Genomic DNA, 12454 nt, shown 5'->3' on the forward strand with positions numbered 1-12454 from the left:
AAGACCCAAGGGAGTTTCCCTGTCTTTCGTTAGCAGTGCAGTAAAGGAAGGGTGGTGGGGAGCAAAATGAGTCAGAAATCTTCCAGACAAGGAGGCAGAACAGGGGCTGACCCTCCCAGGAGTGTGCCAGAGATAAGGAGCCTAACCATACTTGATGGCAAATTCCTGGAACGTCAGCACAGAGGCGGCAAAAGCAAGAGGATCTTGAAGTTAAGGCCAGCCTAGGTTACCTAGCCTCAAAGCACCACGCTCCACTGCCAAGAAAGACTAGGAGTATCTCGTGATTAATGCAGGTCCCGTAGCCACACCAAACAACTGGGTTGTGAGCCTTCAACAGATGAGCTGTTTCTCCAACCCATACTGGCAAAACATGTCAGGAAGTAGCAAAAAAGGAACAGATCCGTCAGGTCTATCACACCTGTAACCTCAGGACTGAATCTGCTTGCTCTTGATTTAGTGGTGTTTAAAGCCAGTCCTTCCTATTAAAATAAAGATAACTATATTCCTACTTTCACTAGAACTTAAGTCAAGGTAAAATGTGCTAAAAGATAGAAAGGTAGCCTATGGACAAGAAATTACAATGAAATACGCAGAAAGAAAGACCGAGTCACAGTGAAGTCTTCCTAAATTTTATTGGCACTGAAATAGAACACAGATTGAGCACAAACCCCTCCAAAACAATTATTTAAAAAACAAAAATACACAAAAAAAACCTGAATATAAATCTAACCCCCCAAGTCTCTGTAGGGGTGGGTTATTGCCCTTAATGCAGCTAGATTGCCCCCATAATTCCAGGTTTGACTTTAGCCAATATAGGGCAGCTCACTGAGTGTCAATATAATTCACAGCAACGCATACAAGATTACCCAAGGTTAAGTAAGGGGCATGGGCTGAGGGAGGCTTTGGGCTCGGGATACTGAATGGAGGGACTCAACCCTGGGGAAAAGGCAAATAGAAGCAATAAAACCAAATATTAAGTATATTTTAAATGGATTGTATGACCTATAGTGACAGGTAAACCACTAATACTGAAGTCTTCATACATATTGGTTTTGGCAAAATATTTTCTAATACAGTATATACTTCCCAGATATGGGGTAGGGGTAGTCAAAATAATGAAGCTAAAATGATCCCACTCCAAGACTAGCATCTCTATTAGTGCATTAGCCAAAAAAAAGTAGAAATCAATATAGAGTTAGCTATCCCTAGAATATATAATACTGGTAAAAAATTAGAAGAGCACAATGTGACAAAAAGAGGAAGCAGCTTCTCCAAAATGGAGGGAAGGGTGTGGGACTGTGAAGGGACAAGGCCAGAACACCCAGCGGCTTTCTGGATGTAGCTCCAAGGGACAGCACAGCTAGTGATGCGACCTGGGTTAGAGATTTGTCAGAAGCAGGACCCACTCACCACTCGGGACTGGGTAAGCTGGGGAAGGACTACTGGGTGACTGAAAAAGAAGAGCTACTCTTACTTGTCATAATGTCTATCTGTGAAGCAGGAACAGTGGTCCAATCAGCTCTGGGTGGGAGGAGTCTAGAACTCCTGTCAGAGAAAATACTTAAGCCAGGAATAACCATGTCTCCCTTTGTGACAAGAGCCTTAGATGTAACTGGCTAGGTTTGGGGGTGCTCGTCCTCTCTGTCCTAGCTGGAAGAGAACTAGAGACTGGAGAGGACAGGGACAGATTCAGAGATGGAACCAGGAACATGGACTAACATGGGGGTAGCCCTACCCATAGACCTAACTTGATAGAAAAAAGGTTCTAAAGATGTGCAGTGGCAAGAGGCTTTCTAGGTTGTTAGTGTGCTCTCTTGAACGCACTGTTTCCGTCATCCCTTTATCCCTCCTTGATTAGAAACTGAGTCCCCGAGCACAGGGACGAGGCTTATTGGGACTGAATTTGTAATAGGCCCAACACGGGAGGTAGAGGAAATAAGAATGACTAAATATCTCTTTACCCTCCAACTGTTACTAAGCCTAAATGACTCGAAAAGGGATGGACAGGAAGAGGCCAAATCCTTCGTCAGCTGATATGCTAATAGACAGAGCCAAGGCCGTACTTCTGTCCCTAAACCACACAATATTCTAACTCTGCAAATCACAAGACTTGGAAAAAAGTCAAGGGATGAGAGCTAGCTATCAGCCTATTTTACACTTGAGTCCTAGAGGAAGACAGTAAGTGGGGAGTGCTTGCCAAATCAAAAGGAATGAGCCTGTGAGCTGGGGAAACAGGACCTACTCTAGAAAGCTAGGCTGAATGTGACAGAAAAGAAGGAGATTCCATTGGCACCACAGTGGGCCATATGTTTGCCCAGGGATCTGAGTGGGGGGACTGAAGGGCTAAATTTGGTCCCATGGCTATACTGAATGCTTGGCATGGCTCCAAGGCTTTTCTAGTTAGTGGCTCCAGCACAGTGTTAGTTAGGCAAAACTAGAGGAGTGTGGGGACAAGGAAGGAGGAGGAGGGGTCCCTAAAGGGTGAATGCCCACTACATGGACTCAAACTCATCAATGCGCTGTTTGGTATTGCCCTGCTGGATCTGGCGCAGGGTCTTGTATTTGTCTCGTCCCAGCCGCATGTTCTCAGCATGGATCATGTCATTGGCAGTCTTCTTGGACTCGTCTCGGGCATTGGCCAGCTCTGAAGTAAGGGCCTGTGAGGATGCAAGAGGAGTCAAGGGTCAATGGCTTCTTCTCATCCCAATTCCACGCCTTAGATCAGATTTCTCTCCTTTGTTATTTTATCTCCTCTTTCCTAGCCTTATGATCCACATGTGCATGCGCATACACGAGCCTGCACCACACACACACAGCGGAGAATGAATTAATGGTGGCTATCTCTTGAGAGTAGAACAATCAGAATAATACTCCGAATATTCAAGTAGTAATTTGGTTAGCCAGGTGTTTTCTGAACAGAGAGAAGTAGGAAGTAGGAGAGAGCTAAATGAGGCATTCTAGGGTATGCCTAGTGAGTGTCTTCCCTTTAGGTTTCTATTGTCCCAGCCTCCTATTCAGCACGGACATCACCACAGCATGTATACCCTAGCTCTAGCAAAGGTCATCACATAGTCTCCTTGACCTTTTGGCACAGCCTGGATACCTTAAGATGCTTCTGCACACGCTCGTTCTTCTCTGCCTCAGTGGTGCGCTCCTCTTCACTGCGGTCCTTGGCCATAGCATCAGCCCGCAGCTCAGCACTGGCCTCTGCCCCATTCTCATCCTGCTCATCCTGGTCATTCTCAGCAGGCTCAGCTACATGAGGGGTACTCATGGCCGTCTTCAGCTCAGCACGGGTCTTCTCCAAGTCCTCCTGTACCATCTGGGCCTGGCCAGTGACAGAAAAAGAAGGAGCAGCAGTCAGATCGGGTAACTTCTGCTAACCTAATCATACCTAGGAAGACAAGTCTAGTAAGAGACCAATTAAGACCAATGACTTTATTGGTTTGATTCTGAAGTTTTTTTAAATTGAAAATAAGAGTGATAGTATCAACTTCCCATGGGTATTGGGGAATTCTAAAGTATTTGAGAAAGCTTCGAATACCTTTTCCCATAAGGGCTGAAAAAATGGTGTTTGTCTAAAAAGCGGGGAGTCTAAATCTAAGAAAGGCAAGGACTGGAATATACACACAGCATACTCTTTCCCACAATGTTTCACTCTGGATTCTGTATCTTACCTTTTGCTGCCACTCCACAGCCTCGCTCTCCTTCTTCTTTCGGGCCATTTCCAACTGCGAGATCCGTGATGTCAGCTCTGCCATTTCTGCAGCCTATAGGCATATTAGAAGCCTGTAAGGGCTTGACCTATGGCTTTTCAGGATCCAGACAGAAGCCTGTAACCCCAGTTCCTCTGTGGAACTGGTACGCAATTGGCTACTCCATTTCTTACCGCCCTAGGGATGCCTGAAACCAAATTACTCCACTCTTGACCCCTTCATAAGTCACAGTTCCCCTCCTAGACTACAGGCCTCCTTAAGGCAGACAATTGGTCATCTCTGCCCCTCTTCTCTTAATGTTGTCAAATGTCAAATGCAGTGGCCCTCAGCAAAGCTTGGAAGTCACTGCTTCAAGTAGCAAATGTTTCACTGCTATCTCAGGGGTCCACCAAGACTGCTGCTACCAGAACAAATAAATGAATTATTAATATCATAAGGCAATTTATGCAGTGGGGAAGAGTTTATACAAGCCCATATCCCTTGAGCAAATTTCTCATGACATCTTTTTCCTGAGAGATACTAACTCATCAATACTACAGAAAGGAAGGGGCTATCTTAAGGAAATTTGGCCCTAGATAAGTCACAGAACCCGTGTTTTATATATGATGTCAGGGAGGGAATCTTTCAAAGGAGACTGGAAGGGTTGGAAAACCTTCATGACACACAGCAATGTCCTCTGACAAGTCTCTCAGCCTCCATGATTCCCAAATTCCTTATCTAGTCACATTATTCTCTATGGGGTTTAATTGCACAGGGCTACTGAAGAAACAAACAGAAGAAAGCAAGAAATGAGGAAACACGGCAAAAGCAACTCATGACAGGTCTTCTTCCTTTTCCTTTCTTAGGTTACAGGATCAGATCTCTATCTAAGAAAACAAATGAAACCCAAGGGCTGTGGGAGACTGTGGACCATACTAATGATACTTCAGCTTGCTTTTGAATGAATGCTTAGAGACCTTTGGGATGCAAATGAGCTAGAAGAACACAGCTACACAGGCAAAGAAATTTATAAACCAGTAGGGGGACAAGCAAGAAAACTGCAAGCACACAGCCCCAGCCAAAGAAGCCACTTTACCAACTGTTCCTGGGTCTTCTTCTGGTCCTTAGAAGCCTGCAACAGGGCCTCCTTGGCTTCTTCAGCTTCTTGACGCTCCCTGGCCAGTTTTTCAGCCTCACTCTGGGCACGCTTCCGTTCCTGCTCAAGTTCTAGGGCCCTGCGGGTCTGTTCTTCCAGTTCTGGTAGAAAAGGAGGAAATTGATAGAGGGCTCAGAAATGAAGATGACACACTAATGTGCTTGCTGCAAACTTTGCACTTCAAGGCCCAGTGGTTCCAACAATTTTTCTCGACAAATTCCTTATCTACTCTGTGGCCACACCTGGATTACGTAGTCTTATTCTGCAGCTCGGGGTGAGGTTCTGAGGAAACTTGGCCTCCACAGTGAGGCTAAGCCTTACCTTGCTGAGCCTTCTTGGTCTGCTCCTCGATCTGCTTCAGCTTCTCCATCAGCTCTTCCTTCTCCCGTTCAATCTTCTCCTTCTCTTTTTCTGCCAACTCACGCTTCTTCTTCTCATTTTCCAGCAGAGCACTAGAAAAGAGAAGGAGGGATGCTTACAGGACAGCAAGGAGCAAGGAGCCTCGAGGAGTTCGGCAACCTGAGTCTGTTAGCTCCTATCTTCTCTATGTAAGGCGAAGCTTGTGATCAAGGACCACTCTCACTTTCCTCCATAATCTAGCCATCACATCGCAGCCCCACACAGAGTTCCATGCTCAGTCCATCTACCTTAAATTCATGAGCCCTAAACGGGACTGCTGGTACTGCAAGTAACCACCTAGATCAGATGGCTTTGCTCTTGTTCTCAACCCTTCCATCTGTACAATGGTTTACTAATGCTTGCACTCTGTCTTACAGCTTTATAGCATGGTGAGGTTAGGTTTTATGCTTGAAGTCTACAGCTAGGGCTAACTTGGCCTGCCTTAAACCTTAGCTTTAGGTTCCCCTTTCCCAGATTTTGTTGCTTATCTAGAATATGTCTTTGCTTTTTCTGGCCTCACTACTTATTCAAGGAAGCATTATTTTTTGTTTTAAAGACTTTATAAATTTTTATTTTATGTGTATGTGCTTTCCTATGTGTATATAAGTACACAACATGCACGCAGAGCCCACAGAAACTGGAAGGTGCCAGATCCCCTGTAACAGATGGTTGAAAGCTGCCATGTGGGTGCTGGGAACTGAACCTGGGTTTTCTGCAAGAGCAGCAAGCAATCTTAACTGCTGAGCCATCTCTCCAGCCCCTAGGAAGCATCCTTAGACCTTGGCTCTACCTGTCTTTACTCTCAGACCTCTCAGAATGCTTGGCATGCACTTTTCCCTATTGCATATGCTAAACAATTTGTCTATTTTATCTGTCTCCTACTACTAGAAAGATGGGCTATGGTGGCACACGCCTTTAATCCCAGCACTCGGGAGGCAGAGGCAGGTGGATCTCTGTGAGTTCGAGGCCAGCCTGGTCTACAAGAGCTAATTCCATGACAGGCTCAAAAGCTACAGAGGAAAAACAAAACAAACAAACAAAAAAGCAAAAATATCTGTGCTGAGATTGAATATATGGGGTTTCCTCCCCTCCACAGTTCATATGTCCTGGTCCTGGGCTGATGGGACACCCTAAGCAGTCTAGGAAGCTTTTGGAAACTTCCTTATCACAGCATAGAGTTGGGACTATAAATTCCAGCGCTACGGCAACTACCGCTCCATCTGCTTCTGGTGCTTTTCTTCCCGTGCCTGTGCCTTCATCTGCTGAACCTCAATGGTGTCAGGCTTACGCCGACGCATGTACAGCTCATGATTCCCCATGCACAGGGCCAAGATCCTCTTATTAATCCGAAGACGAGGAGCATAGAACACAAAGTCCTGGAGGGAAAAAAAGCAGCTGAGTTTTTCAGGGCTGACAAAAGGGCTCACGTATGCCCTTGAGCACACAATGCATGCATGCACACACCAGAAACAGCATACCAAATTTCAAAATTTTTAAAGTTTGGAGGAAGTGACCTTCTGGCTTCTGTAAAGCTAAACCCCAAAGTACTGGATCTATTGTATAGCCCAATTGTTTGCACTCCAGTGGAAATACTATATCAGAGTAAGGAAAGGGGTTTTCCTAGAGTCAATTGCCAGGGTAGTGGCAGACTCAAGGCTAGAACCCAAGTCTGTTATCTTTGACACCAATTTTTCTTCAACTCTGTTAATGAAAAGCAGCCCTTGGCCAGCAAGATGGCTCAGGAACTAAAGGGGAGCCTGCTACCAAGCCTGACAATAAGACTTTTGATGCCCAAAAACAACATAAAGAAAGAAAATCATTTCTCACAAGTTGTTCTCTTACCTCCATGTATACATCATGGAATGCATATCTTTTTAACCCCCTCCACACAAAATAAACATGGAAAATAGAAAAGGAAATCTTAAAAAAAATAGCACCCTCTAATACTTTATCGGGAGTGTGTTTTTCTGCTACCGTATTTTTTTCAGGTTTTGAAATTAATTTCTTATTGATTCACAGGTGGGAGCATAAGAGGGCCATGGCCCTGAATTAAGCCAATATGGAAGTCAGCCAGGTAGTGGGAAAGAGGCCACATGGCAGAGGGATCTTTATACAAAGTGTGAAAAAGCCCAAAGCACCAGAGAATGCATACTTAGGTTCTGGTCAGCACTGGAGGCCAAACCTCGGAAGAGAACAAAAGGGAAGAGCTATGGTTTTCTGCATCAGAATACAGTAGGATATGCACATCCGACAGACCTCATGACAACTAACAGAGACTCAACCACGGGGTAGGCACTTGGGGAAGGGAAAGTACACTAGCTAATTAACGAGATAATAATTACTCTACTACTTCTTTACCTTAGCTTAAGGTGGATTTACTTTTCTGAGTGGTACTCCCTTGGATGAGTGATTAACTGGCCCAACTGGATCACCTCTTAAGGGAGCAGATGATGCCATGTCTCTGTACCCAGATGTCTAGCTACAGTTCTCAAATGAGTCTCAAAAGGCCTCCTGGACTCTAGTCAACAGGTATACCATGGGTGTCGACACCATTTCTATAATTTCTGAAAAGTGTGTTCTAGTTACAAGAAAGCAAGCTGTAAGAACACAAGTATCTAAATTTCTTAAATATCAACTGTCTTGATTGATATTTGTTTTTTAAAGCCTTTGATTTAACCTGGCTTTTTATTTTATTGAAAACTACATACATTAGCACTTCATGTCCATCACGCCACCCTATTCATGTGCCTCCCCCAAATTCATGATCTCTTTCAAAATTATTATTGTCACATACTAAATAAACAAACAAATAAAATGTAAAAATAGAAAGGCACATTTTAGAGGATCTGGCGATGCATGGATGTAATTCAAGCACTCGGGGGCTGAAGCCTGAGGGTGACTTTAATTTAAGGCCAGGCTGGGCTAAAATGAAACTTCGCCTTAAAACCTCATGGGTAAAGAAATATGTGTAAAGTAAATGCTTTAATCTTCTTTTATTGAAAGTTTTACAAGGTAAATTTGTAATGTCACCTTTGAATTTGAACTTCTGGCTCTGCTTTCTCTCCACAATTAAACACGAGCCAAGTACACGAAGAGTACATTTTGGGGACTTAGGAAGCTGAGATAATTGCAAAGCAGCAGCACTTAAGACTTCCTGTAGCACAGCTCACCCACAAAGGGGGCTTGACAATAGAGAGCGACCGAATAACAGGTATGACCTGGCCAGTTCTCAGCATCAACTTCCTCTGACAGAATGTTCTGTTGTGAACAAGCTACACACAAAAGAAAATGGAGAGGCAGGCGAACCTAATGACGTGTTTGCTCTTAGAATGATCTAAGCCTTGGCAAAAATCTGCCAAGCAGAGTCAAAGAGAGGAGTCACTCACCGGGGCTTTTTTGTCAATAGGCTTGATGACAAATTTCTTATCATTGAAGGAGATATTTCTGATTTCACTCCAAGGGAAGCCAATCTTAGGAGTCAGTCTGTAGAAACAGGAGTCAACAAAACCATGACAAGAAGAAAGCAAGGAAGAAACAGACCTAGCACCTTGCCTCACCTCCACCAATTCCACTCTATCCACTAACATAAACTTCTCCCTTGATGAGAGAGACCTACTGTCAACTCGGCTACTGTTAATATACTTATTGCCCTTTGTTTTTGTCGCATTTGGGGTTGAAGCAAATACCTTGTAAAGACCTTCTGGAGAATCTGCAGCACTGTTTAACTGAAAACCTTCTATACTTCATCATTAACTTTGGGAAGATAAATAACGAACTCTAAGATTCAGTCAGCAAATGGAACAATAATCTCATGATTTCACCAAGAGCAGACTGGGGGGAGGGGAAATAAATAAGAAACACAACAGTACAGCAAGACTTATAGGCCAAAAGTCACTTAATTATAACGCGAGGCTTGAACTTTATGAACCCTCACAAAACTGATTTTAGGTCAGCACTGTCCAAAAATTTTAATTATATAATATAAAATATAATTTTATAAGGCTCACATTTATACATTTCCTAGGAGCTATAGGAAAATGGATAAAAAGGAAATATTATGATCTAATTATTAAGGTTTAATTAACACTATAGATCCTAATACTATCATTTGAACATATATATCAACATTTAAAACTATGGGTACATTTTACACTGCTGAAGTTTGAATTATTTTCACATGAGGAAGCAGATGAAACAAGGTGCACACAGTCCAGGACAGCAATTGTGCTGGCTGGTTTTAGGTCACCTTGACACAGCTCCAGTCATCTGAAAAGATGGAACCTCAACTGAAAAAAATGCCTCTGGAAGATCCGGTGGTGGTAGGGCATTTTTTAAATTAGTGATTGAGGGGTCCACCCCATTGTGGTTGGTGGCATCTGGTGGCCTTGAGTTCTATACGAAAACAGGCTGAGCAAGCCATGCTTGCTAGTAAGCAGCATTTCTTCATGGCCTTTGCATCAGCTCCTGCCTCTGGGTTTCTGCCCTGTTTTATTCAGTTCCTGCCCTCTCTGTTTTTAATGATAAATATGGAAGAGCAAATGAAATAAACCCTTTCCTCCAGGCAAGTTGCTTTTGGTCATGGTGTTTCATCAGAGAAGTGGCAATCCTAAACTGAGGTCTTAACAGCCTTGAATTAACTATGTATCCAAGGCTGGCCATGAACGCCTGATTCTCCCTGCCTGCACTTCCTGAATGCTAGGTTAGCAGGCATGCACTGTCATACCCAGCATAATTTAGCTATTACATGCCTCCCGAAAGATCATTTGTTAAATGGTGGGTTCTTAGATAATGGTGTTATTAGTGGTGGCAGATGTTTGTGAATGGGGCCTGGATGGAGGAAGTAGGCTACTGGGGACATGCCCTCGAAGGAAATACTGGGATTCCAGTGTCTTCCTCTTTCATTGTCTATTTCTCAGCTGCCAGGAGGTGAGCAACTACGTGCTCTCCACAACACAATTCTACCTCAATACGGGTCAAAAACAACTGCACCACATAACTGCAGATTCAAAACTCTAAAAGCACAAGCCAAAATCTACCTTTTCTCCTTTAAGCTGATTTCTCTCAGGAATTCTTTTACAGGCACAGAAAGATTATGAGCACACATCTTTTTCTCATAGTGGTTCTTCTAATTGTAGTATGCTGTTTAAAGTTATTACACATCTCAGTTGTAATGACATTTTAAATGTTCAATACTCACATCTGGCGAGTGACTACCATAATAATCGTACAACTCTAGTCAATATAGGACTAAGGAAGCTGTACAAACATATGGCTGGACTTCATTAGGTAGAAAAATAACTGAGATGGGATTTAAATGGTACTGCCTTGCTCTGCAGTAAGGAATCGCATCTATGTTTAAGACTAATCCAAATAACTTGGAGAAATCTGAGGTATACCTGTCATTCTGCTCATAGATATTGAGTCCCAAGGCATCCACACCCAGCCATAGCTCTGAGCCTTTCTTGTTCTTGATGCTGAAGTAGTTCACACCATACATCTCCAGGTCTTGAGCAATCTTGAGATATTCCAGGACAGCATCCTCCCTAAATGACGCAGAATGAGAGAGGGATTATCACAAAATAGAGCTCCAGCAATATAAAAAACGTCAGCCTGATCTGTGTTTCTGACAATGGTCTTGCAAGTAGGATTGGGAAACAGACTGTAAGCAAATGATGAGTAACAGGAATATACATGATTTCTGTTAAACAAAAACTGCAGATAGGAACCCAAAGGACAAGGAGAAGTTGTCCCTTGTCTTCTGGAATACTAACCCTACAGAAGTTATGTTCTCCCTCCTTTGCATTGTGACATCTTTGTATAGAAGCGCCTTCCTAGCAGAACTGAGACAGAGTGATGACAGTAAAATGAGATTTGTTCCTCAGCCATCAAATTCTTTTACAATATTTAGAGAGTGTTCCTGAAGGATAATGCTCTTATACAATGCAAAGATTTGTCACTTGTGTTAGTTTAACAAAACACTGATTAGCCAGGAGCCAGGCAGAAAATATAGGCAGGGCAACCAGACTAGGAGAATTCTGGGAAGAGGGAAGTCAGTTGCCACCCAGATGCAGAGGAAGCAAGATGAAAATGAAGGTTGTTCTATATCCTTCTGACACATACCCACATTCACACAACATGTATCACACACACGCATATATATACACACACATGCAAAATAAAAAACAAAAGATGAAGCCCTGATTTGATAATTAATGATCTTTTCAAGTTAAAGTCCTTTACATTAAAATTTTGATCTTGTAAATTTAAAAAAAAAGCCTAAATCTAAATTACAGTCTTACAAGGATTCAAGTTTGCCTTCAATATTTAAGTCCCAAAATCATTCCTCTCTCTCTTTCTTAAAATGCACCAACTTCCCTAATCATTTGCCTCTTCTTTGTAGGCCCCATCCTCATCCTTCTTGCAAGGCCAGTGAAGCTCACAGCTGGTAGGCGAGGCTTACCTGAGCATGCCTCGGTGTTCCTCATACCACACCTGGATCCGCTCTTCCCACTGGTCCTTGTTGAGTTTGTGCTGCTCCAAGACTCTAGAAAGACAATGAATGATAAAAAAAAAATTGCAGACAAAAGACAGGAGGGAAGGGAAGCGCACTCAGTTCTCTATAGAGTTGATGCAAATATAAAGTTAGACCACTGAGGTCCTGCTGAATTCATACAGACAATGAGAGTTGAACATACCTAAACAGACCTAAGGGACTTCCTAAAATAAGAGCTCCAAGAACAGAAGACCAAACAGGACAATGGATCATTCTCTTTATTCATTCATAAGTTAATTCCCTATCTATCTATCTATCTATCTATCTATCTATCTATCTACCTACCTACCTGCCAACCTACCTACCTACCTACCTGAGACAGGATTCATCTATTTGTTTGTTTGTTTGGGACAGGGTTTCTCTATTTTATAGCTCTGGCTGTCCCGAAACTGATTATGTAGACCAGGCTGGCCTCAAACTCAGAGAACTCCCCCTTCCTCTGCCTCCCAAGTGCTGGTATTAAAGGCTAGGCCCTCTTTCTTCCTTCAACCAAAAAGCTAATAATGTGTTGCATCCCCAAACTCAACAATAATGCATCAGGAGTCCATATTAAGTGGCTAACAGCAGAGACAGGCAGAGATATTCTCTCCTGCATCCCCTTGGTGTTTATGAGACAGTTTTGTGTACTGTGCAGGGAATTAGCCCCAAACT

General features: G+C 43.1%; 1 protein-coding gene across 1 annotated transcript in view; it reads right to left on the reverse strand.

Moving 5' to 3' along the window:
- Positions 1-613: 613 nt before the first annotated feature.
- LOC121443141 (moesin-like) overlaps positions 614-12454 on the reverse strand; it is a 69407-nt gene continuing 57566 nt past the window's right edge. The window contains exons 5-13 of the mRNA XM_041644819.1: positions 11711-11794; positions 10647-10793; positions 8637-8733; positions 6463-6626; positions 5173-5303; positions 4792-4952; positions 3678-3770; positions 3104-3328; positions 614-2657 (exon numbers count right to left, since the gene is read on the reverse strand). Of these exons, the coding sequence (XP_041500753.1) occupies positions 2493-2657; positions 3104-3328; positions 3678-3770; positions 4792-4952; positions 5173-5303; positions 6463-6626; positions 8637-8733; positions 10647-10793; positions 11711-11794 (1267 nt within the window). The 3' untranslated portion in view covers positions 614-2492. The remainder of the gene's footprint in view (positions 2658-3103; positions 3329-3677; positions 3771-4791; positions 4953-5172; positions 5304-6462; positions 6627-8636; positions 8734-10646; positions 10794-11710; positions 11795-12454) is intronic.

Source organism: Microtus oregoni, unplaced genomic scaffold (assembly GCF_018167655.1).
Source record: "Microtus oregoni isolate MIOR12 unplaced genomic scaffold, Mior012 000100F_ref0000014, whole genome shotgun sequence".
In the NCBI taxonomy this organism is placed as follows: Eukaryota; Metazoa; Chordata; class Mammalia; order Rodentia; family Cricetidae; genus Microtus; species Microtus oregoni.